Source organism: Mixophyes fleayi, chromosome 6 (genome assembly GCF_038048845.1).
Source record: "Mixophyes fleayi isolate aMixFle1 chromosome 6, aMixFle1.hap1, whole genome shotgun sequence".
In the NCBI taxonomy this organism is placed as follows: Eukaryota; Metazoa; Chordata; class Amphibia; order Anura; family Limnodynastidae; genus Mixophyes; species Mixophyes fleayi.
Window position 1 is genome coordinate 215,686,986 of NC_134407.1, and position 27,668 is coordinate 215,714,653.

The following is a 27,668-nucleotide window of genomic DNA, read 5'->3' on the forward strand; positions in this document are numbered from 1 at the left end:
ATAAACAACCTTACACCGTGCACCCAGTGGTAGATATCATAAAAACACTCAATAGTGCTCAGACGTACCAGTCAAAAAATAGGATAAGTTTATATCGTATATATAGTATAATTTCTTTGGCTTCACTGGTGAAATTCAGCAATTTAAAAGAAATGTAGACAAGAGGTCAGGGGTACCAGCCCAGGTGTCCAGCAATGGGGTACACTATCAGCGAGAGTTACCCACAAGAAGGCTGTTCTAGGTGCCGCAAAGGAGCCTGGTGGTGGCAGCAGAGCCCCTCACTGCATTTAGAGGGGCACAATTTGGGATAAAGAAAGAGGATGGTGGCAAGGCAAGCCCAGCTGGTCCCCAGCAGCACGGAGAGGGTGGCATTGATCCATCCTGTCACAACCATTCTGTCAGGGTTGCCAAGGCAAGACCACGGAAAGAAATTGTCACGGGCACTAGGAGTTCTGCCAAGGATTTCACCAGATGACTATGCTTACCAGAGGGGCGGAGTTTGCACAGCGGTCCTCTAGCAGTAGGGTGAATAGTGGAACATATATAACAGCAGATGGAGAGAGGATGCCAATGGAGTTGATGATAGTCAGTGACTTGCAGCTATACTGGTAGATGAGTCAGCGACTTGCATCTATAGTGGAAAGGCAGGTTAGAACCACGGAGACCAGGGTGGACGTGAGCAGGTAAAGGAAGGTAACGGGAGAGTCAGTGGTCTGTGTATAGCAAGTTGTACCACTGCTGTGATGAGAAGACTTGTCCAGGTGCAGGTAGGTAGCGGGGAAGTCAGTGGTCTGCGTATAGCAAGTTGTACCACTGCTGTGATGAGAAGACTTGTCCAGGTGCAGGTAGGTAGTGGGGAAGTCAGTGGTCTGCGTATAGCAAGTTGTACCACTGCTAGTAAGTGAGGACTTGTTCAGGTGCGGATAAGTGGAGGCATGAAAAGAGTCAATAACTGTATGAAGACAATGAGAGCACAGAGGAACTTGTTATAAACAGATATGCAGCGTTATTGCTAATAGTCTATAGCGGGTATGGATACCGCTGCTGAGTAGAGAAGCTTGTCCTAGGCGGATATGCAAAGTAACAGGTGATAGTCAATAACAAGTAAGCTTACCGCTGATGAGTAGAGAAGCTTGTCCACGAGGATATGCAGGAACAGCAGGAGCGCTGAACGGCTGTAGCGGGTATGGGAACCCCAGGTGAGCAGAGCAGGTAATCCAGCAGACAGCTGAGGACACAAGCAGGATACAGGATTATGTGGAGGGTATGAGAACCGCTGATGAGCAGGGCAGGTGATCCAGAAGCCAGCTGAGGACACGAGCAGGATACAGGAATCAGTAGCGGGTATAGGAACCCACGATGAGTAGAGCAGGCAATCAGCAGGAAACAAGACACTAGCAGAACACAGGAGACACCTTCAGAGACTCACAGGGAATGAGACTCAAGATCAGGCAACGATGTAATGAGCACAGGTGCCTTAAATAGGGAGAGGTGCCTGATCCACCAATTAGATTAAAAGCAGAGGTCATAAGTTCTTGGATGCTGCGCATGCGCAGTCCATCAAGATGGCGGACAGCCGTGGCTCAGGACAGACGCCGGCAGGAAGGCTAGAGAACCACGCACTAGCGCAGAGGCATTCACGGTCTGGTGAGTGACAGAAAGTAGGTGAAAGAAGTGGTTTATTAGAAACACAGGTAATACAGGTTCAGGGTGCAATAACTGGTAAGGCAGAAATACAACCACAGTTCTTAACAGTGGAATAGGCAATACTGTAAAGCGATGGAGAGATGCAGTAAACAGTGGGTTGCAGCGTTGGATACTTCTGGAAAGGTGGAGAGACGAGTAGCCTGTGAGTTGCGGGGTTGGATACTTCTGGAAAGGTGATGAGATGAGTAGCCTGCGGGTTGCAGGGTTGGATACCTCTGGAAGAGGTGGTGAGGCGAGTAACCTGCAGGTTGCAGGGTTGGATACCTCTGGAAGAGGTGGTAAGATGAGTAGCCTGCAGGTTGCAGGGTTGGATACTTCTGGAAAGGTGGTGAGACGAGTAGCCTTCGGGTTGCTGGGACAGATACCTCTATGAAGGTGGTGAGACTCAGAAGCCAGGTAATGCTAAACCACTTGAGAGCAGACAGTAGGCAACGGTAGAAGTTAGCGGAACAGGATACACTGAGACGCAATGAGCTGTAGAGAGCAGAAGCACAGAGATCCACACAGGTGTATAACTCAGGAACCAGATAGATGATGAGCTGTGTCTGCAGCAGTGGAATTAACAGCAAAACCTCAAGGTCAGGTACACAGGTAAGAATAACCAGGAACAGGAGTCAAAGGACTGCTTCCTATCAGATTGAGTGACCTGATGATCTGGCTCAGACTGCTGGGCGAGGCTATCTTATAAGTAGGGGTAGGTGTGATTCATCCTGAGAAAACGAGCTTAGCTCAGCAAGAAGGGAAACCGTTCAAGCACCACAGTAGCCCCTTTGGTGGCATGGTGGTACTGCAGGCTAAATGTATCCAGAAAGACCAACATAGATCCTGGCAAACAGGAGCTGCAGGAGGCAGATCGTGACACATTCACTATATTTCCTTAATGTATGAGTGTTTCTCACAATCTTATATAGAGACTAAGTACAATTATAAATACTATCGTTATGAACTTGACCTTAGAATAGACCTTATCCAAAATTGCAAGGACTGTTCCATGAGAGTCCATCTTGGATCTCATTTCCTATATGGGCCTAAAAGACTCTTCATGACTGAAGCCTTTGCTTGTGTATTGTGTATGAAAACTAGATGTTCTCACTGAACCTTGCTCACTCTTGATTATGATTTCACTTCTTTGATACATTCACAGGACCTTTCTCTGCCTTGTCATTATGGACTTTACTTGTAATCTACCTTATATCTGGCTTGTGACATAAATCCTGTTTCTCTTTGAGTATCCAGCTATTGGATTTCCCTCTGATACCAGTATTGTAAAAACTATGATATGATGGGGCCTCCTCTCTCTCTATATATTTATTTATATTTTAAATCAATTTATTTAAGATTTTTTTCAAATTTTATAAACAGTAAACTTGTATGACAATAAAGTGAACATGCACAATACAATGTACACAAAATCTACCAAATGGATAATGAGCACAAATAAATAATAAATAGGGAGGAAAAAAACAATCCAATATAGCCAAACAGAGATATGTATGTGAAAAGCATTAAAGGCAAAAAAAATCACTGTCAGGAGAACATATTAGGAAGGATATGTAAGGAAACGCGCCTTCTCTATTTTATATATCTTTCAAAGACGGCATTTCTGTTGAACTTTCCTTCCCAATATTCACAGACTAGGTCCAGCGAGCCCTGGGCCTGTCGCCCTTACAACAACTCGAATGGGGAAAATGCTGTGGTGCCTCCCATTACCAGTTGCTGCTGTATGGCTCTTTCCAAATCTCACCCCACCATGCAGATGTATGTTTGCAGCAGGCACTTGACGGTCGCTCGCACAGTATGTTCATCTGAGGACGGTAAATGTGGTCCACAGAGGAAGAACACGGAAGTGGTCTGAGAAGGCCTGCATCAGTTCTGCCTAGAATAAAGGTACCGGAAAATCCAACCACCTAAACTCATATCTTCGGCGTTGATGGAGGACATCGCTACAGCTTCAGGGTACTACATCGCATTGATAACAATTGTGAGGATATATACGGTTGCGCTTCCACAGGGGCCTATAAAATTCCACTGTGACCCCCTCAAAAGGGCTCTTTCATAATGGTCATTGGCTTTGCAGTGGAGGAGGCCCATTGATTTGCTGGCAGACCTCGCAAAAAGCAACAAACGTCTTTAGTGATACCGACCCAGATAAAGTTTAGCTACTGCTTTGTTTCTCCCGAGGTGCTTGACCTGTGAAGGTCTAGCATGCTTCACCTGATACACCTGGGTCCACCTGCCCAGTGTCAGACCTATTGGCTACGTGCTGATGGCTTGCTAGGGTTCCGCATCTACCAGGTCTAGCCCTGGACCCTATCTATCAAACTCGCTTCTGGCTGGTCCCTTGGGTAATAGGTGGTGGCACGACTATCGTGCTGGGTGGAGACCTCGTCATCTCTGACTGACCTGACTCTTCTTACAGTTTTGTTGCAGGTGATGGTTCCAACGAATCCGCTGGCCAGTGGTGTCCTAGGTCGTTCCCCAGGAGTACCTCTTTGAGGAGGCCATACATGATCACCATTCCCACATTATCTTGGCTCTATCCCCAAATCAGGTGAAATTAGGGCATGAGAATAATCATTTGCTGGCTACTGCCCAATACATTTCTTTCCGTGGCTACGCATGTGAGGTTGGTGTATAAGGTGAGAATCACTAAGGTGAGGAACTTTCTTGCAATCATTCTACTTCCTGGTCACTCACCAGTACAGACCCATGCGGTTTGATGCCCTTCATTAGTTCACGCTCCGGTGTAGTAGAGCTGAGGGTTGGCTTTGTGGTTCTCCACATACATTAGAGATGGTGCCTCGAGATTGGGCTGCAGCCATGACAACAGTCCCTCAATATATGACCTTGGTTGGCGGTACAACAGGTCACTGGGCTGTCCCATGCTCCAGCCTTTCTGATTTGTTCCTGGTTTAGTGACCGCTCTAAGGACTGGCACCTGGGGTAGGGCCTTGGTTGCTATTCCTAGGGGGAGGGAGGTTGAGGTAGTGAATGCTGGAGACGGGACAGTTGACCAGGTATTCATAAGTCAGTTTGGCTAACTGTTTTGAGTAGATGATCTTCAGTCCACCAACCCATTCTCAGATGGGTCAGAACTAGCCCATCTTTAGTCCAAAGTGAAGCTGGTTAATACACCTGTATAAGTATTTCAGCTATATGTATGTGTATAAATAATAATTAACTGCGCTCATACCAAGCTCACATAAAGTGAATTATTTAGCAGTATGCTGTCCTATTATTTAAATTGATACAAGTAAGATCTTATATATAAATACTGTAATAAATGAATATTGATTATAATTGATTCTAAAATGTACACAAATTATATAAATCAAATGGTTACAAACAATCAAAACCTGAGGATACTGTAAACTAATGTCTTCAATAGACACAGGAATTTTCCGCTAATTAAATACATTTCAAAGGTCATCAATTGTTAAGTCAATTATGATAAGGTTCAACTGTGGCATCTGGTGTTTGGAATACAAGTGTTGTTCTGTCTTGATTTTTAAGGTTTTTTAGAGGAATAAACCTTGGCTTGAAGACAGCCCAAGGTGGCCCAGTATGAATGTTCCAGTTGTGCCAATTTGCAACTTGTTAGTATAAGAAGAAATTGCAATATTTATTTCTTCAATCAAACGATTTATTACAGTATTTATGTAAGATCTTCCCTTGTATCAATTTACCTACCTTTATCAATAGGACAGCATACTGCTAAATAATTCACTTTTTTGGACACTTGTATGAGAGCAGTTTATTTATTATTTATTTGCTGCAGTCAAAGAGGGATACCTTGAAATTTACTTGCTGCTCTATCAAACGGTGGTTTCTGAGGGTTTGGGCGCAGTATACCCCAGCAACTATTATAATATGCATGTGTGTATTATATATATATATATACTTATACATAGTAACATCCCTGAAACCATTCAATATATTAAGATCTTAATGTTAGGTGTCAGCTCTGTCTGTAGTGACACTGACTATATACAGACATTACATTCATATCACTTACACTGCTGTCCCTGTAATACCCAGCATGCACTGCGCTGACTGATGACGCCACTGACTGTTGCTTAGGATGGTGGGTGATGTAGTTTCTGGTATTTCCTGTCTCATAAACAACATGGAGACCGATTTATCCCCGCAGCAGATACCACATAGTCGGCCATTTTGTTGAAGCCCATCTGTAGTGGGACAGCAAAAACCGGAAGTGGGGCTGCCACAATAACGGAAGTGGGGCAGGCAACATGGACTGAAAGTTATGTTTGTAACATCTTCCGGGTGAGAGAAGGCAGTGACTGGCAAAGGGTAATGTTACTGAGTACAAGCTCTTATTACATACAACATACGTATCTCATGTACATACTTATCACATATAACCAGTCATGTTTATATTATTATACAGTCTCATCATACAGCATGTTATGCCCCCAGCTACCCCACTCTCCTATATATATATATATATATATATATATATCACATACAGGATTGCATATTACATGTCTTGATACATGTACACACATACTTAAATAGATATAACTATATCACATACATATATACTTACATTTATATAGACACATTCACTTAATGGACAAAAGTATCTGGACTTAAAAACATCACATCCATACGCTATGTTTTGTCATTTGAATCATCGGTAGTATATTAGCTGACCAATGTGTGTGTGCTCCATGCAAAACTAGCCAGTGTTTTCTTTCTATGCAAAAATAATACTTTTGCACCCCTTGCTTTGCAAAATAGTTTGTTCTGGAGCAATTTGCGTCTTTTTTTTTTTTTTGCTTTCCTCCTAATTCTAAATGAGTATCTATATGTCAAACTTACAAATAAAGTATTCATAGACGCTATCAAATTCATGCCAGAAGAAGTTCAGGTCCAGAGTATTATTATTATTATTATTATTATTATTATTAATATTACTATTCTATAGCATATAATAAGATATATTCCAAAGCTGCTGAGGGCTTGTAATTCCTTGTTAGAGCAAGTACCATTCCCCACACCATCTTCCGATGCCCTTACTTAATTTATTCCAGAAGAGGGTGAAAATCCTCCAGTTTGTCCCAGCTGCTAGTTGATCGCCTTCATCGATGTAGAGTGTAAAACCTGGGGAATAATGTTGGTGTATTCATGGGGACCAGCTGGGTTTGTGAGAATTGAATCACTCACTAATTTCAAGACAAACTTAAATGGAGAGGTGAGGGATTCTGGGAATGTCACATTGACATCACTATTAATAAAACAGGGATCTTACTGGGGAGGTCAGGGATTCTGGGAATGTCACTGATGTCCTTCTTATCTGTATAAATAAAAGAGACCTGAATGGAGAGGTGAGGGATTCTGGGAATATATAGTGATATTAAACAGTGTCTCTCAATACACAGGAGTACACAGTTCTTAATAAGACACCTGGGGAGTGTGAGACACCCAGCAGCCGTTCCTGTGTGTCAGGAGTATTGAGCAGGACCCAGAGCCCCATCACGGAGCCTCCACCTCACTCACTGATACTTGAGAGAAACAATGACCAGAGGATTCTAGAACTCACCAACAAGATCATTCAGCTGCTGACTGGAGAGGTGACTGCTGGGAATGGGACATTATACAGTAACACCAGGGGATGTGTCTGGGTGGTGACTGTATCATTGTGTATGTCAGGGTCCTATAAGGTATGAGGATGTCACTGTCTATTTCTCCATGGAGGAGTGGGAGTAATTAGAGGGACACAAGGGTCTGTACAAGGACGTGATGATGGAGAATCACCGACCCCTCACATCACTGGATAAGGGGAGACTTCCATTTATTGTAAAGGAGAGAGCAGTTTTGAGGGCCATCTAGATACACATCATCTGATAATCATAAACAATGTTTTCAGTCCCTGTGTGTCTGCTACAGATGGATGGGTCCAGTAACAGAAATACCCCAGAGAGATGTCCACAGGAGTATCAGGTATCATCATCAGCTATTTATATAGCACCACCAATTCCACAGCGCTGTACAGAGAACTGACTTACATCAGTCCCATATTGGAGCTTACAGTCTAAATTCCATAACATATACACACACAAACACAGACAAAGAGAGAGACTAGGGTCAATTAGATAGCAGCCAATTAACCTACTCGTATGTTTTTGGAGTGTGGGAGGAAACCGGAGCACCCGGAGGAAACCCACGCAAACACGGGGAGAACATACAAATTCCACACAGATAAGGCCATGGAGGGGAATCATACTTATGACCCCAGTGCTGTGAGGCAGAAGTGCTAACCACTGAGCCATCATGCTGCCCAGGTAAATGGAATTGAGGGTCTTACCAAATAGCAAAATACAGATATGACTACTATGTGATGTGTAGAGAAGCTGTGTGGTTCTTATACACTGATATTCTTCTGTTTTAAATCAGACATTAATAAATATGTTAGTTTATTATTTTGTGGATTATTTAGGGTGAAGAGCTAATTGTTAATAAAGTAGAAGATATAGAGGTAGAAGAAGAGACGTATGTGAGGGGTGATCAGCAGTGTAAAGAAGAGGAAATACCTACAGATATGAGCACAGGTGAGTAATACACACTAAATACAGAAGTCACATATTCTCCTTGTTCAGTCACTACAACAATCTCTTATTCTACACCCTCCTCTGTCAGTACAAACTAATGAGGAATACAGTCTGCCCAGTGGGGGAGTCAGGAGCCATCAGCCCCTATTAGAGACTGATTCTTCACATCACATGATATCATTGTGCTACCAGCCACGAGATCAGATCAGTTGTGATGAGAGAAGCGGTTTGGCCAGGAAAGTATTATATCATGTAAAGGTGGTTGCAGGGGAGGGGAGGTGCACCCAGACCCACATGAGAGGGCACTTGCAAGTAGTTTGGGTAAGAGACCGGGATGTCCAAAAACTTAGGGACTCGAGTGCTTCCTTCATTCTTGCTTTGCCCGACTTGGTCCCTAAGGCCCAGGTGGTACCCCACCAGATGGTCTGGATAGCTACAACAACGGGGCAAATCCAGGACATTTCAGTGATCCATGTTCCTTTGGACTAGGGAAATTATTATGGGATTGTAGAGGTGGAGGTAATGAATGGATTGCCCACTAAGGTTATCTTGGGTAATGGACTGTTAATGCACTTATTCTGTCATCCATAGTCAGACTCGCACCCACCGTATTGGCCCTGCCAGAGCTGGGTAGGACGTCCCTAGTACATTTTTACTGACTAGAGCTCAATTCCAAAGGAGTGCATGCTGACCTTGTGGGAAATATGTGGGGTTAGGCCCCTTTGCACCACCCCATATCACCCCTAAACTAACTATGTGACAGTTTTCACAACCAAAAAGAATGAAAGAAGTTACATTGTGTTCTGGTGCACAATTAGGAACCTGTATTGAATAAAACAAAACCTTTAGCAATGTTCTTTAAATCTTGATTTTAATGTCCAAACATAAAAAAACAGCAAAATAATTCAAACAAGTATAGAGTCTGTCTCAGAAATGTAACTATGATTTATCTAAACATCATAACAGAGGAAGGATATTTTCTCAGAGTGATTAATCTTATAGTGTGTTATTTTTGATAATTCCCCCAGGTTATATGTAGTAATAAGCCCACGAGGGTATGGGAGAAGAGGCTCTTCTTTCTATGAGTCTTGTCTACATATCCAAATAGCCTCTAATATACACTGTGTTATTAGTATAAATAATATACATGCAACAGAAAATAGTGATTTATAATAAATTTGAATACATATTAGGTCCTCATTATGTCAGATATAAGTTATTGTTTTAAAAATGTTCATGTCCTGGGCTGTAGCCGGTTTTGCTGCTATCGCTCAATGCAGCTGTTCTCATACAATGTTTTACCTGATTATTTTAGAAGTACAATCTTCCCCTCCTGAAGTACCTGTGAGAGCACTGATATAATTAGAGCCTTAGAACTATTATTTTGTGACATGGATTGTCCCACTAATTATTAATTGTAAAAGTGTCTCTGGTTTCTAATCCGTATAATACAGTGAATGTGAACCACTGCCGCAGCTACTGTTTGCATCACCTATTCTTATAATTGATAACATTTACCCCTAAATAGGTGTAAGTGTTATAGGTGTAAGTGGCATCAGTATTGTTAAAAATTAGATGTATACTTTTAAGGTACTGGTGATATAGATAATAGGAGGATGGAAGCACCATTTGCTTATGTTTCTCCATTGTCTATGGGAGAGCCCAGGTATTGTGGATGGACCATGTCACTGACTAGTAAGGCTTCATGTCCTATGATGCTAGCTGGGCAATGTCTATATGTAGGAAACGTTACTCACCAAACTCTGCATTTTATCTGGAGTTGTACAATGTGTCTGTAGCTGGGTCTTGGTAGTGGGCTTGTATTCAATTTTAAGATTTTATCTGTTTAACAGACCTTTCATAATTACTATATGTATATTTATAATGTAATAAAACATTCATAGTTGCATTACTTCAAAAATCTATATGCCACATTCTCTCTCTTGCAAAAACTTGCTGCTTCCAGCTGCGCAACATCGCACGCATTCGGCCCTTCCTCTCCCAAGATGCCACTAAAGCTCTTGTCCACTCTCTTATTATCTCCCGCTTATACTACTGCAACCTCCTCCTTACTGGCCTCCCCAGCTCTCATCTCGCTCTCATTTCGCTCCGTACTCAATGTTGCTGCTCGGCTCATTTTCCTTTCTCGCCGCTCCTCCTCTGTCTCCCCACTCTACCAATCCCTTCACTGGCTCCCCTTCCCCTACAGAATCGTGTTCAAGCTCCTTACACTTACCTTCAAGGCCCTCTCCAACTCCACTGCTCCCTACATCTCCAGCCTCATCTCCATTCATGCTCCATCCCGCCCTCTGCGTTCGGCCAATGACCGTCGCCTCTCTTCCCCCCTGGTCACCTCCTCCCATGCTCGCATACAAGACTTTTCCCGTGCTGCCCCCCTCCACTGGAACCAGCTCCCACGCTCCATCAGAACTTCACCCAACTTGTCCAGCTTCAAACGGGCCTTAAAAACCCACCTCTTCCTTATAGCGTTCCAGTCCCCCACTTAACTGCCCTCCTTCCAGTCTCCCACCTACCTCCCTCCTCGTCGCTCTCCTCTCCCCCCCCCCTCTCCGTCTATGCCTCCGCTCTCCCCCTTTCCTCCTCCTACCCTTGCGTCTCTGTCCGTCCTACCCTCCCCTTAGATTGTACGCTCCTTCGAGCAGGGCCTCCTCTCCTCCTGTTCTCCACCACCTTAACTCTGCTCTCCAGCTCCTTGTCTCTTCCGTGAGGCCCTTCTACCCATCTCTCTACCCCCGGGGGCTCTCACCTTTCATCTAGCTTTACTTTGAGCTTCCGAGTTACTGTGCTTTTTGTTAACTGTTCCGTGCTGTCTCACCCTGTACCGTGTTTCTGTCTGTCCCTGTACGGCGCTACGGATACCTAGTGGCACCCTATAAATAAATATTAATAATAAAATATTAATAAATACAATGCAGCTGATATAGTTATAAAATAATATAAAGTTATAGTTCTAAAATAATACTTATATCAGTTGAACATCACAAACTCACTCAAATTGCAGAAACAGTACATTGCAATCTGTCTCTCAATGTAAACAAATAAGATGTTTATTTGCATACATTAATTTTTCTTTCTAGCAGATGGACACAAAAGCTGGAATAACTCGGATGGACATCTAATTTTATATCCGGATTTTAAAATAGAAGATAACAACATCACGGGACAATCTCCAGGAGAAAATCCCATTAACATAAATATATATCCACTACTTCACAGTGCAGATATATCAACTGATCCCTCTAATCATGACGAATGTTCTTCTGATAACTTAAATATTCTTACACATATTACAGCTCATAGAGTGGATAATATATTTTACTGTTCTGAATGTGGTAAACGTTTTAGATATCAGTCACACTTTGTCAGACATCAGAGAACTCACACAGGTGAGAAGCCATTTCCATGTTCTGAGTGTGGGAAATGCTTTACAGTCAAATCAAATCTTGTTGACCACCAGAGAATTCACACAGGTGAAAAACCATTCCCATGTTCTGAGTGTGGGAAATGCTTTATACACACATCACATCTTATTATACACCAAAGAATTCACACAGGTGAAAAACCATTCCCATGTTCTGAGTGTGGGAAATGTTTCACAAATAAAGGAACTCTTGTTCAACATCAGAGAAATCACACATGTGAGAGACCCTTTCTGTGTTCTGAGTGTGACAAAAGTTTTAAACGAAAATCAAGTCTTGTTGAACATCAGGGAGATCACACAGGGGAGAGGCCATTTCCATGTTCTGAGTGTGGGAAATGTTTTACAGTCAAATCAAATCTTGTTGACCACCAGAGAATTCACACAGGTGAAAAACCATTCCCATGTTCTGAGTGTGGGAAATGCTTTACAGTTAAAACATATCTTGTTAGACATCAGAAAATTCACACAGGTGAAAAGCCATTTTTATGCTCTGAGTGTGGGAAATGTTTCACAAATAAATCAACTCTTGTTCAACATCAGAGAAGTCACACAGGTGAGAGGCCCTTTCAGTGTTCTGAGTGTGACAAAAGTTTTAAACGAAAATCAAGTCTTGTTGAACATCAGAGAGATCACACAGGAGAGAGGCCATTTTCATGTTCTGAGTGTGGGAAATGTTTTACAGTCAAATCAAATCTTGTTAAACATCATAAAAGTCACACAGGTGAAAAGCCATTTCCATGCACTGTGTGTGGAAAATGTTTTATACAGACATCAGATCTTCTTAGACATCAGAGAACTCACAGGTGACAAACACTTTCAGTGAGCTGATGTAATGTAATTTCTAAAAACAATCATAAATACATATAGACTCTATGCTGAAAGATATATTGTTATCACTGAGTAATGGAGGCTAATTCAAAGTTCCAGTCATACATATATAATATAATTCAGTTACCATCCACAGACATAGATGTATGTATGTCCTCAACAATATTCCTTATTATGTAGTTTATATAGATATCAGCATAACTTTCCATAGTATTTACAAGACCACATTGTCATTATGTAAGGTCCTAACTAATATATATTAGTTATATTATAATAATATATTACATCATGTTTGGTCATACTCTAATTGTGTATATTAAGAAAGTTACAGAAATAGAAGCACCAAAACACATCCGGCATGTACGATCAGGAGGATACATATAATCACAGTTGTTTTGTACTACATGAAGCAAGGTTTTTCCAAACAATTACAGCTTACCACTTAGTGGTGGAAGACATTTTGTGGGCTGAACCTACATCCATGAGAATGCCGTCTATCGCTGACCAGTGACATCACTGAGATACTTCATGACTAATATTCATGTGACCAGGTTATTAGTGAATGGTTCAGCTGTATTCTAAAGAATGCCGACAATTCTTTCCTGAAGTGTGTAGGTTACAAATGTGTTTTAATTAATGTGATGAATATATGTAACATCTTAAACATTAGAATTGTTTCTCTTTCTGAGCAAGTTAAAGTGCACTGTTGGCCTTTGTTTTATACCTCATATATTGTGTATCATAGTTTATTCAGTGACTGATGAAAATTACAGTACAGTGCATATATGGACATTACATGCAATTATGTGGTCACTACACAAATGTAATAAAATCTAAAATTAGCCAACCAATTTTACTTTTGTTTTTTCTTAAGATTATTTAAACGAGGGAAAAAGGGAAAGGAAGAGCTGATAAGGGGTCCTGTGTACTCAGTATTGGTTGGCAATATACAATCTAGAGTCCAGATTTAGATCCACTATGACATTAGTTTCCTAATTGCCAGTTGCCTCTGGATCTAAATCACCAAGCCATGAACACCGGAGAGTGTTCAACAACACAGGATATTGATCCAGTCAGTCTGCATAAGTTTCTGGTCGTGACGTATTCGACCCACTGGTTACTTTGTGTTTGGGGGTTAGTATTGGACCCATTTTGCAGTCATATGACCAGGTTGAATCTCGTGATTGGCACTTGTTGCTTATTTAAATGTAGCTCATCCTTATAACTGCGTTGTTCTGCCATTTTTATGTTTACCAACTGTGAGGATACCAGGTTAATTCTTGCCAGCTGGTTAGTTTGCCCATAGACAGACTTTTGTACCAGCCTGACACCTGGTACCCCTAATTGGACAAAAATTCAATTTGGCAAACTGTTACAACAAGGAACAGTTTTGCTTTTACAACTAATACTAACACATAGTTCACAGCTATTTCAAGGGAGAAATACCAGGGGTGAATTGCTAACCAAGGTGCCTAATATACAACCCTAACATAAAGGAGCTAGATTCACCATTTATTCCTGAGTGATCTCACAGCTGCTGAGCCAAATGTAACTGCAAGGTAGGGACCAAACAGAAGGCTGCCCGCTTTTGGCAGCCTCACCAAGAGGCAAAGTTGGCGGAGGCTTGAAGATCCACTATACTGGCAACAATCTGTGGTCAGTCCGACAGGAGCCATAACACATAGTCATTACTGTCCTAAGTAAAAGGCTTATCTCAATTAGGTGATGCCTTTTTTTAACTCTGTTTATGTTCACACTGTGTTTAGGCTTTAGCAGGACGGGCTTTATTTAGTGAGCCTTCACCAGATTGCTACCTGCTTACCGGAAGTGCTTTTGCCTAGCCTCTACCTATTCCTCACGTAGGAGTAATCACCTTGCAGTGTTTTCCCCTGGGCAGTCTAGGTGGTCTTTCAGTCATACAATGGGCACCCACTTAACCAGGTAAGGGTGTGTGGTCACCTTAGTATCTAGATATCTCAAATCCTGCCTCAATGTAACCCATTACAGATTTCTTGGGGGAATTTATGTTGTAGACCGATTGGCACTTCCACACACACCATCTGCAGCACTTTACCACCTTCTTTAAAAACGAAATCAACACCGTTCAACAAGATATTTCTTCATGTCAGATACCATTCACCCCCCATTACCTAATCCACCCACAGTTCATTCTCTCCAGTAACGGAGGACAGTGTCTCTGCATTCATCTCACCATCAAACCCTATAACTTGCCCTCTCGACTGTTCCCTCCCAACTTCTCCACTACCTCTCCCCCAGTGCATACCAAACTCTAGCTCACCTCTCTAACCTATCTGCCTCTACTGGCACATTTCTATCCTTTAAGCATGTGCTCATCTAACCAATCCTAAAGAAACATTGGATTTACTCAAACTCTCCAACTATTTATATCTACAATTTCCACTTCAGCATGATATGTGCTCTTCTACACTGCTAAGATGCTGCCTAGCTTTTAGACGGCCTGCATCTCTTTCATGATCTAGTCCTGCCCAGTTCACAAGCGCCCTTTCTGGCTCAGTAATCTACTATAAACCGAAAACTATAAAACATTGTATACAATAGAACACTTCTCACATGAATCAAGCAGACTGGAACCTTGATCACCAGCCTCGGTCCACAGTCTAATCAATGATGCATTAGGACTAGTTAATAATTTTTCTTAAAGCTGCTGAATATCTGTCATTTGTATACAGTAAGACCTCCTTACTTAGATACTGTATTATTGCACCTTTCTGAATGTTTATAAGATTGTGTTTATATGTTTAAAATTTGAACATTTTCAATTAAAAAAACATTTCTACAGTATGGAGAGTGCATATTTACTGGGCCTTCCTGGTTTAGCTCAAGGCCACAGAGCCTTTTTACCCGCTGCAAAACAGCTCGGACTTTTTGTGCATGCTCAGGGGTTGTAGAGATCAAACCTCGGCCACAGTCCTACAGCACTTTATACAGAAAAGCACATTTATATGGACATAAATACACCTGAGATAAACATTTCACACACACAAATAAAAAGTTGACAATGAAGGGTCTTAACATAACAGGCAGGATTTTGGGGCATAGGTTTTATTCTTTTCCACCATGTACATCGCTTCTAATCTTGTAAAAAAATTTGTAAAGCATTTTTACACATGCAGTTCCCAGAAGCAGAATGTGTATATGCAGCTACATATTTACAGTGCTAGATGGAAAATTAGGTTCATTTGTGTACAATTAAAAGCTTAATTTCTCTTCCCTGCCATTGGGGGACACTGCGAGACATTGGGGTATAGTAGTGGGCTCAGGAGTCTTGTCACTTTAACTGCTAAGTCTTTGGACTCCTCCCCTGCTATGCCCCTCCTCTCCAGAGAGATCCTCAGTTGTTTTGTAAGTGACTGGAGAGTTAAGGTCACTAGAGTATAGGCTCCTGCCTATACTCTGTTTAGTCTTTAGATTGCCATGTTTTTATTTTATTATTCATCCCTTCAGGTGCAGCGCGGGATCCCAGACAAATAGACCCAGAAGAGTGAGTAGGACTCAGCTCTGCTCACTCTGGGTCCCAGCGGAGTGTAGAGAAGCCTAGCGCTCTCCTCACCAGCACCTCTGCCGGCATGCTGCCAAGTAGATTAGATAGGGGGAGGCTGTGTGAAAAAGAAAGAAGAAGTTAAGCTGTCACAGGCTCCCTCTCAGTAGCGACAGGGGAGTGAGGCTGTTTCAGTCTCTCCTCCTCTGCCGCGCTTACATGCCGGCAGGTCCCCGCTCTCCCTGGACATAACGAGCAGTTTTTATGGGGACATATGCAGCGCTCACACTCAGGAGAGGTGAGTGGGACTGCAGAGAGGATGCGCAAGAGGTCTGGGCATGCTGTATATCGCGCGTCAGGCGCTCCTAGGCGGCCATTGATGGATGGGGCCAGGAGACTCTCAGGAAGCAGAGCGGGCAGCGCCAGGAAGGAGGAGGAGTATTAAGGTAACTTCCTTCCTCTGTTCTTCCTGCGCGCCGGTGAGTGAAAGCCTCTGGTTGAAAGCGTGCAGCGCTGCCCTGGAACTCTCAGCTCTCCTATCCTCCAGTGATAGCCATAACTGTGTACAGATTTCAGGCTTGTGTGACTAGAGGAGTGTTGTCTGGAGGTGTTTTATATGTTTATATTTGTCTTGTGAGTTATTTCAGGTAAAGGAATTTTCACAGACAGTACTGTAAACCCTTTTTGATATTGGAGTGGTGCTCTTATTTTAGAGAGACTTCCTAGCACAGGAGACTTCTATGTCTGTAGTCTCATTTTGTCTGCATTTCTTTTAATAAATAATTTTAAGAAGCAGGACAATGGCTGAGAAGGGGACAGCTAAAAGCAAGGGTCACTCTGTGCCTTCTGCAATGTATTATACCTGTGCAAAATGTAACACAAAACTTTCTGTTGGACACACAGACCGAAACGCCCTTTGCGCAGCTTGCACTGCGGACACTCAGAGGCGAGACAGCTCAGTCCAGGAGGTATCTTCAGCAATGGTGGAACCACCTTGGCTGCAATCTTTCTCTTCAGCTGTGGAAAATCTGACGTCCGTTATGCTGCGGGTGACAGAGGTACGTGAGAACACTACCCCACTTACACTTGCAGGCAGTCAGTCTGACGAAAACGCTTCCACATCACAGGCGGGGTCTAACCACAGGGAAGATAGGTTATTAGCTATTTCCCAGAGGGGTAAGATAACTATTACTGATTCAGGTCTGGACATAGATCAGTTCTGTGATCTTTCCTCGGCAGAGGAAGGTGAGGTAAATGTAGACCTGGAAGGGCAGGGCCGTTATGACTCTGACTCGGTCTCCACGAGTGTAGATAGTCTTATTTTAGGAATCAGGCATACCTTAGGGGTTGCTGATCTGGATCCCTCAGCACCCACGGGTGTCTCTTTATTTAAAAGAGCTAAGGCTCAGTTGGCTACTTTTCCCCATTCTCCACAGATGTTGGACATTATTTCTGAAGCTTGGCATAAGCCAAGTAAGCAAATTATGATGCCGGGAAAATTTAAATCTCTTTATCCTCTGCCACCTGAGGACACAGTAAAATGGGAGACTTTACCTAGGGTTGACACCCCGGTAGTCCGTTTAGCTTCCTCTTCTGCTATTCTTGTTCAAGAACGGATAGCTCTTAAGGATTACACCGATAAAAAGTGTGATTTAGCTCTTCGCTCAGCATACACTGCTGTGGGAAGCTTGTTTAGACCAAATATGGCTGTGGCCTGGGCTAACAAGGCCGTACAATTATGGATGGAAGCTTTGATTAAAGGTCTTAGAGACAATACTCCGCATACAGAACTCTTAAATCTTGCAGAGCATGTACTAGAGACCTTGGAGTATTTGGCGAACGCATCCATGGATGCTGTGTCAGTGAATGCTAAGGCCTCCGCTCTTATTGTAGCGGCTCGTCGTAACCTATGGTTACGGACATGGTCGGTTGGTGCAGACTCTAAGAGAGCATTAGAGAATTTACCTTTTGACGGATTAACACTATTTGGGGTCGAGCTCGAATGGGTTATTCAGGAGACTACAGGGGGAAAGAGCACTTCTCTTCCCACTGTCTCCAACAGGTCCCGTCAGGGTAGGTTTCGCTCCTTTCTGAGTTTTGTCCCGTGGGGGTGGTACCCTAATAGAGGGCAGTACTCAGCGTCAAGGGCATCTGCTAATAGAAGCAGAGGAGGTAGAGGTAGGGGTGCAGACAAGCTCTCCGCGTGACAGAGTTCTTCGGGGGGAGCATCAGGTGGGGGCACGTCTGCTTCAATTCAGGGATCAGTGGTGGAAGTCCACAACAGATCTCTGGGTTCGAGGAATTGTGTCCCGGGGTTATGTCATAGACCTAGCCCACTCCCCCCGTCACAGATTCTTCGTCACTCCACTCCCCTCTTGTCCCCTCAGACGTGTTGCACTTTAGGAAGCTATTGAAAAGCTTCTGACTGCGCAGGTAATAGTTTATGTTCCTGCTCTAGAAAGGGGTCTAGGTTTTTATTCAAACCTCTTCCTGTGGCAAAGCCAGATGCATCCTTCCGGCCAATCCTGAATCTTCAGTCATTAAACAAGCAGCTGAGTATTCAGAAATTTTGCATGGAATCCCTTTGCTCGGTGATAGCAGGGATAGAGAAAGGGGAGTTTTTGGCATTCTTAGACATCAAGGATGCTTTCCTACACGTACCGATTTGGGAGGGACACCAGAGTCTCCTTCGGTTCGCAGTAGGAGAGGCACATTTTCAGTTCAGGGCTCTCCCCTTCGGCCTGGTTACTGCCCCCAGAGTCTTTACCAAGATTATGGCAGTCATGGCCAGTCTTTTGCGCCAGAAGGTTATAACAACTATCCCTTATCTAGACGACCTCTTGTTGAAGGCACCGTCTGCACTTCTTATGCCCCAACAGATTCAGACTGTTATGCAGTTTCTTCAGAGTCACGGCTGGGTGTTGAATTTTCCCAAGTCATCTCTTAAGCCAACTCAACAGATGCGCTTCTTGGGTCTGCTTTTCGATACTCAGTCTCTGAGAGTTTATCTTCCAGCAAAAAAAGTCTTAGCTCTGCAGAAAAGGACCAGAGCCATGCTAATGAAAAAGAGAGTCTCGGTCCTCAGTTGCATGAAACTTCTGGAAACAATGGTTTGGGTGTGCTGAACCAACATTTGTGAGAATGCATCCTATCCGTTCACTGGTGAATAGATCAACATTCTAGAGAATCTCCACAAAATTGCTGCCTATGAGTGTGTAGGTGACCATTGTGTTTCATTGAGGTGATATTTAAATATAAGTAACAACAACATCAGAATATGATTTTAGAACAGGGGTGTCACAACTACGGGCCGCATGCGGCCCAAACGCATAGTTTTTGCGGCCCCATCAGAGCCCAGGAAAAGAAAACCGTATCTTACACCACCGTGCCAGATATCTATCAGGCTCCCTTTGCACTGATTGTTGACGTCATCATGCCTGACACTTGCAGTGAGGAGAGCACAGAGAGGAGCCTCGAGAAGAAGACAAGAAAACGAGAAGAAGGCAATAGAAAGGTAAGTGATGGGGAGCTAAAGCAGCATGGAGGGCACAGTATGAAACGGGAGAGAGATGAAGGGGAGCAAAAGCAGCATGGAGGGCACAGTATGAAACAGGAGACAGATGAACTTTATTTTGTTTTTTTCTCAATAATAAACCTTACAAAATTGCATATGAGACTTTTGCTTGCGTCCCACACAATGTTAGGCTGTGATTATTTGGCCCAATTGGGGTTTTGAGTTTGACATTCCTGCTTTAGAATGTTATAGTTTCTGCTCTTTATATACAAGTTATGGTATATTGATGGCATGTGTTCTATAATACCTCATATTGTATACAGTAATCTGCACATAGACTAATGGATTATATTGTGTATCTATGCTTTTTATTCTTTATTATTCTCTTTTATTTAGTGAATAAATACATGTATATATTGCCATGACACACAATTATGTTGTGTTAGTATACAAATAAGGTAATAAAATGTATAATTACCATCGCAGTACTGATTGTAAGGTTTGTGTTCTTTTTTAGATATGTATCCCCATTTTTATCAGTCTTAATATCATATTTTCGTAAACCTCCCTGTCCATAATGCCCCCACACACCTTTATCAGCGGACTTGATGACAGTATTGGTGTTCTCATGTAATTCCTTCATAGCATTTCTTTCAGATATGGGAAGATTAAGATATTTGCTTTGATGTTATGGAATTAATATCAATTATTACCATCTTCCCAAACATTACCCTCTCATATGGACCGGATTGAACTTGGATTTCCTTTCAAACACATGTTTAATAACGCCTGATTCATCATCATTCTGCATATCCAATCCTCTTCTTGTCCTCACCTTCCTTCATCATAAACAATTATTTTATTGAGGGCTTTCTTAGAAACTTCTGCACATCCAAAAATATTTCAAATGTTTTCTTTCTATTGGTGGGGGAAAGTCCTTTTCTGAGACCTGAAGTCTCTTCAGTGGTTAAAACATGTTTGCTTAAATTGAATATCTTATTATGGGTTGTCTATAATAATTCAAACAAAACTGCACCCATTCTACTGGGCAAAAAAGTACTACGATGAGCACAAAAAAATGGAGTACACTGGGCCTTCCATATTCCTTACCATTCACAAGCTACCAGTTTGATTGAGCATATGAATAGTTTGTTATAAGAGGAGATAATTAAGCTTACATTTAAATACAAATTGAGGGAGTGGGCATGGTGCTTCCAGAGGCTTTGACATAACTGGTAACACTCTATTACTCCATTACAGAAAGTAACTGGACGGGGGTGATGGAAAAACAGAAGGTTCAGAGACAAAGGACACCCCAAAAGAGGACTGTGGCACTAGAGCACAAAATTTAACACGGGGTTAATATCTGTGAATGCATGCACAGAGCCCAAGTATCTTATCATGGCAGGTTGTTCCTGAAATATCTGTCCTATAGTTTTCCATGTCTTTGTCAAAACCACATCTTTGCCCACTTAGTGGGGGGGGGGGGGGAATCCAGGAAGGTGCCCCTTCATCATGCCCCTGCATGGTCCAGCCCATCTACAAGTGCCAATGGCAGGTCAATACCCAAAGTCCTTTAATGAGTTTATCCCCCCTCCCCCCAGGGAGTATGGAAATAAGTATCTGTCACATAAAAAATCACATCTGGTAAGGTCAATTTGGAGTGAGCCCGTCAATAGTGGAGTGAATCAGCGCTGCTTAATATTAGTGGCAATTTGAGGGATGTGTGATATATATACATATATATATATATATATATAAAATGTATATGTAATATGTATATATGTGTACAAGGATAAAGATATAAAATGGCGCTTCTTCAGGATCAAACCCAAGAACAGTTCTTTGTAATCCAACACTTGTAATCACTCTCTTGTTTATGAAGCTGCAGCCATAGTGCAATATAACTGGATGGTAGATCCGGGGAATAAATCTAAAACAAAGTAAAGGCAGGACGCCTCATAGTGTAATATCATAGGTAAATAACCTATATATATGGTGATATTATTATGCGTACCAAATATTTTCTTGTCATCGAGCGTATCACAAATTACTCAGGAGGTCATCCAGGATCCCAAAGTCATATACCAGGGAAAACAGATGTGGAAAACCAGTAATAATGTATTACCTTTTTATATGTAAACAACCTTACACCGTGCACCCAGTGGTAGATATCATAAAAACACCCAATAGGGCTCAGACGTACCAGACAAAAAATAGGATAAGTTTATCTGTATAATTTCTTTGGCTTCACTGGTAAAATTCAGCAATTTAAAAGAAATGTAGACAAGAGGTCAGGGGTACCAGCCCAGGTGCCCAGCAATGGGGTACACTAGCAGCGAGAGTTACCCACAAAGAAGCGGTTCTAGGTGCCGCAAAGGAGCCTGGTGGTGGCAGCAGAGCCCCTCACTGCATTTAGAGGGGCACAATTTGGGATAAAGAAAGAGGACGGTGGCAAGGCAAGCCCAGCTGGTCCCCAGCAGCAAGGAGAGGGTGGCATTGTTCCATCCTGTCACAACCATTCTGTCAGGGTTCCCAAGGCAAGACCACGGAAAGAAAGTAGGTGAAAGAAGTGGTTTATTAGAAACACAGGTAATACAGGTTCAGGAGGCAATAACTGGTAAGGCAGAAATACAACCACAGTTCTTAACAGTGGAATAGGCAATACTGTAAAGTGATGGAGAGATGCATTAACCAGCGGGTTGCAGCATTGGATACCTCTGGAAAGGTGGAGAGACGAGTAGCCTGTGAGTTGCAGGGTTGGATACTTCTGGAAAGGTGGTGAGATGAGTAGCCTGCGGGTTGCAGGGTTGGATACCTCTGGAAGAGGTGGTGAGGCGAGTAACCTGCAGGTTGCAGGGTTGGATACCTCTGGAAGAGGTGGTAAGATGAGTAGCCTGCAGGTTGCAGGGTTGGATACCTCTGGAAGAGGTGGTGAGACGAGTAGCCTTCGGGTTGCAGGGACAGATACCTCTATGAAGGTGGTGAGACTCAGAAGTCAGGTAATACTAAACCACTTGAGAGCAGACAGTAGGCAACGGTGGAAGTAAGCTGAACAGGTTACACTGAGATGCAATGAGCCGTAGAGAGCAGAAGCACAGAGATCCACACAAGTGTATAACTCAGGAACCAGACAGATGATGAGCTGTGTCTGCAGCAGTGGAATTAACAGCAAAACCACAAGGTCAGGTACACAGGTAAGAATAACTAGGAACAGGAGTCAAAGGATTGCTTCCTATCAGATTGAGTGACCTGATGATCTGGCTCAGACTGCTGGGCGAGGCTATCTTATAAGTAGGGGTAGGTGTGATTCATCCTGAGAAAACGAGCTTAGCTCAGCAAGAAGGGAAACCGTTCAAGCGCCACAGTAGCCCCTTTGGTGGCATGGTGGTACTGCAGGCTAAATGTATCCAGAAAGACCAACATAGCTCCTGGCAAATAGGACCTGCAGGAGGCAGATCGTGACACATTCACTATATTTCCTTAATGTATGAGCATTTCTCACCATCTTATATAGAGACAAAGTACAATTATAAATACTATTGTTATGAACTTGACCTTAGAATAGACCTTATCCAAAATTGCAAGGACTGTTCCATGAGAGTCCATCTTGGATCTCATTTCCTATATGGGCCTAAAAGACTCTTCATGACTGAAGCCTTTGCTTGTGTATTGTGTATGAAAACTAGATGTTCTCACTGAACCTTGCTCACTCATGATTATGATTTCACTTCTTTGATACATTCACAGGACCTTTCTCTGCCTTGTCATTATGGACTTGTTAGCCACCTTAGATCTGGCTTATGAACTAAATCCTGTTTCTCTTTGAGTATCCAGCTATTGGATTTCCCTCTGTGATACCAGTATTGTAACAACTATGATATGATGGGGCCTCCTCTCTCTATATATATTTATTTATATTTTAAGTCAATTTATTTAAAAAAAAATTCAAATAGTAAACTTGTATGACAATACAGTGAACATGCACAATACAATGTACACAAAATCTACCAAATGGATAATGAGCACAAATAAATAATAAATAGGGAGGAAAAAAACAATCCAATATAGCCAAACAGAGATATGTATGTGAAAAGCATTAAAGGCAGAAAAATCACTGTCAGGAGAACATATTAGAAGGATATGTAAGGAAATGCGCCTTCTCTATTTTATATATCTTTCAAAGACGGCATTTCTGTTGAACTTTCCTTCCCAATATTCACAGACTAGGTCCAGCGAGCCCTGGGCCTGTCACCCTTACAACAACTCGAATGGGGAAAATGCTGTGGTGCCTCCTATTACCAGTTGTTGCTGTATGGCTCTGTCCAAATCTCACCCCACCATGCAGATGTATGTTTGTTTGCAGCAGGCACTTCTCTCGCACAGTATGTTCATCTGAGGATGGTAAATGTGGTCCACAGGGGAAGAACATTGAAGTGGTCTGAGAAGGCCTGCATCAGTTCTGCCTAGAATAAAGGTACCAGGAAAATCCAACCACCTAAACACATATCTTCGGCATTAATGGAAGATATCGCTACAGCTTCAGGGTACTACATCGCATTGATAACAATTGTGAGGATATATACGGTTGCGCTGCCACAGGGGCCTATAAAATTCCACTGTGACCCCCTCAAAAGGGCTCTTTCATAATGGTCATTGGCTTTGCAGTGGAGGAGGCCCATTGATTTGCTGGCAGACCTCGCAAAAGGCAACAAACGTCTTTAGTGATACCGGCCCAGATAAAGTTTAGCTACTGCTTTCTTTCTACCGAGGTGCTTGACCAGTGAAGGTCTAGCATGCTTCTGATACACCTGGGTCCACCTGCCCAGTGTCAGACCTATTGGCTACGTGCTGATGGCTTGCTAGGGTTCCGCATCTACCAGGTCTAGCCCTGGACCCTATCTATCAAACTCACTTCTGGCTGGTCCCTTGGGTAATAGGTGGTGGCACGACTATCGGGCTGGGTGGAGACCTCGTCATCTCTGACTGACCTGACTCTTCTTACAGTTTTGTTGCAGGTGATGGTTCCAACGAATCCGCTGGCCAGTGGTGTCCTAGGTCGTTCCCCAGGAGTACCTCTTTGAGGAGGCCATACATGATCACCATTTCCACATTATCTTGGCTCTATCCCCAAATCAGGTGAAATTAGGGCATGAGAATAATCATTTGCTGGCTACTGGCCAATACATTTCTTTCCGTGGCTCCGCATGTGAGGTTGGTGTATAAGGTGAGAATCACTAAGGTGAGGAACTCTCTTGCAATCATTCTACTTCCTGGTCACTCACCAGTACAGACCCATGCGGTTTGATGCCCTTCATTAGTTCACGCTCCGGTGTAGTAGAGTTGAGGGTTGGCTTTGTGGTTCTCCTCATACATTAGAGATGGTGCCTCGAGATTGGGCTGCAGCCATGACAGCAGTCCCTCAATATATGACCTTGGTTGGCGGTACAACAGGTCACTGGGCTGTCCCATGCTCCAGCCTTTCTGATTTGTTCCTGGTTTAGTGACCGCTCTAAGGACTGGCACCTGGGGTAGGGCCTTGGTTGCTATTCCTAGGGGGAGGGAGGTTGAGGTAGTGAATGCTGGAGACGGGACAGTTGACCAGGTATTCATAAGTCAGTTTGGCTAAGTGTTTTGAGTAGATGATCTTCAGTCCACCAACCCATTCTCAGATGGGTCAGAACTAGCCTATCTTTAGTCCAAAGTGAAGCTGGTTAATACACCTGTATAAGTATTTCAGCTATATGTATGTGTATAAATAATAATAAACTGCGCTCATACCAAGCTCACATAAAGTGAATTATTTAGCAGTATGCTGTCCTATTATGTAAATTGATACAAGTAAGATCTTATATATAAATACTGTAATAAATGAATATTGATTATAATTGATTCTAAAATGTACTCAAATTATATAAATCAAATGGTTACAAACAATCAAAACCTGAGGATACTGTAAACTAATGTCTTCAATAGACACAGGAATTTTCCGCTAATTAAATACATTTCAAAGGTCATCAATTGTTAAGTCAATTATGACAAGGTTCAACTGTGGCATCTGGTGTTTGGAATACAAGTGTTGTTCTGTCTTGATTTTTAAGGTTTTTTAGAGGAATAAACCTTGGCTTGAAGACAGCCCAAGATGCCCAGTATGAATGTTCCAGTTGTGTCAATTTGCAAGTTGTTAGTATAAGAAGAAATTGCAATATTTCTTTCTTCAATCAAACGATTTATTACAGTATTTATGTAAGATCTTGCCTTGTATCAATTTACCTACCTTTATCAATAGGACAGCATACTGCTAAATAATTCACTTTTTTGGACACTTGTATGAGAGCTGTTTATTTATTATTTATTTGCTGCAGTCAAAGAGGGATACCTTGAAATTTACTTGCTGCTCTATCAAACGGTGGTTTCTGAGGGTTTGGGCGCAGTATACCCCAGCAACTATTATAATATGCATGTGTGTATTATATATATATATATATATATATATATATATATATATATATATATATACTTATACATAGTAACATCCCTGAAACCATTCAATATATTAAGATCTTAAGGTTAGGTGTCAGCTCTGTCTGTAGTGACATTGACTCTATACACAGACATAACATTCATATCACTTACACTGCTTTCCCTGTACTACCCAGCATGCACTGCGCTGACTGATGACGCCACTGACTGCTGCTTAGGATGATGGGTGATGTAGTTTCTGGTATTTCCTGTCTCATAAACAACATGGAGACCGATTTATCCCCGCAGCAGATACCTCATAGTCGGCCATTTTGTTGAAGCACATCTGCAGTGGGACAGCAAAAACCGGAAGTGGGGCAGGCAACATGGACCGGAAGTTAGGTTTGTAACATCTTCTGGGTGAGAGAAGGCAGTGACTGGCAAAGGGTAATGTTACGGTTGCGACTAAATCCCCTTCGGCTTAGGTACCCGGTACCTACACTGCATGGGAAATAGCACACTCAGTGTGAGACAGCTAAATCCCCTTCACCGAAGGTACCTTTTGGCCCCCTGCTGGCCGGGTCATGAATTGGAAGGGGATTTAGCCAGCTCAGTGTGAGACAGCTAAATCCCCTTCACTGTAGGTACCTGGTACATACACTGCATGGGAAATAGCACAGTCAGTGTGAGACAGCTAAATCCCCTTCACCGAAGGTACCTTTTTGGCCCCCTGCTGGCCGGGTCATGAATTGGAAGGGGATTTAGCCAGCTCAGTGTGAGACAGCTAAATCCCCTTCACTGTAGGTACCTGGTACATACACTGCATGGGAAATAGCACAGTCAGTGTGAGACAGCTAAATCCCCTTCACCGAAGGTACCTTTTTGGCCCCCTGCTGGCCAGGTCATGAATGGGAAGGGGATTTAGCCAGCTTACAGTGAAATGTCTAAATCCCCTTCAGTGTAGGTACCTGGTACATTGACTGTATGGGAAATAGCATTTAGCCAGCTCTTAGCCACACTTATACTGTCTTATATTATTATTATTTTTTTTGGTGATGGTAATATCAGTACTAAATAATATGAAAACCGAAAGTATAATATGTGCATTTTGTTTTTTTTTAATTAGTTAGGCAGTCACCCTAAAAAACTAATATTTATTTTAGCCTTTTTTCTTGTTATTGCAAAAATGTACATAATGTGAGAACCTTTTAATAGTTAATTTCTCTTGTGGTTACTCCTTAATCATTTATATGGATGTTTAGAGATCTAAAAAACAAGTTAATATTAGAATGAAAAAGAGATAAACTTAAGATACAGGGTCATAAATTTCTGGAAATGACAGCAAGAAATGCAAATTGAAAGGTCAATTCAAAGTAAAGGATAATGTGTAGGCCATAATAAAAGTTATTTACAATTATTATTGTATGTTAGAACCTTAATGCACATTATAATGCATTAGATATATACGAAGAGCACAATTTTTCCTCTCTATTCACAGAACTTGTTTTCACTAGCAGATAATTATAGTTGGCAGCTCGTTTGTTTGGTGTTACTTATTATTCTCTATGTCTGGAGCATGTAGATTTGCTTACAGGAGATGACTATTATACTTGTATGCTTTGT

At 42.4% G+C, this 27,668-nt stretch overlaps 1 protein-coding gene across 1 annotated transcript in view; it reads left to right on the forward strand.

Annotated features, from left to right (window-relative positions):
- Positions 1–7,384: 7,384 nt before the first annotated feature.
- Positions 7,385–27,668, forward strand: part of LOC142095481 (uncharacterized) — a 117,684-nt gene continuing 97,400 nt past the window's right edge. Inside the window, exons 1-6 of the mRNA XM_075178425.1 lie at positions 7,385–7,671; positions 8,168–8,279; positions 11,378–12,524; positions 16,973–17,127; positions 17,270–17,376; positions 17,506–18,142. Of these exons, the coding sequence (XP_075034526.1) occupies positions 7,588–7,671; positions 8,168–8,279; positions 11,378–12,524; positions 16,973–17,127; positions 17,270–17,376; positions 17,506–18,142 (2,242 nt within the window). The 5' untranslated portion in view covers positions 7,385–7,587. The remainder of the gene's footprint in view (positions 7,672–8,167; positions 8,280–11,377; positions 12,525–16,972; positions 17,128–17,269; positions 17,377–17,505; positions 18,143–27,668) is intronic.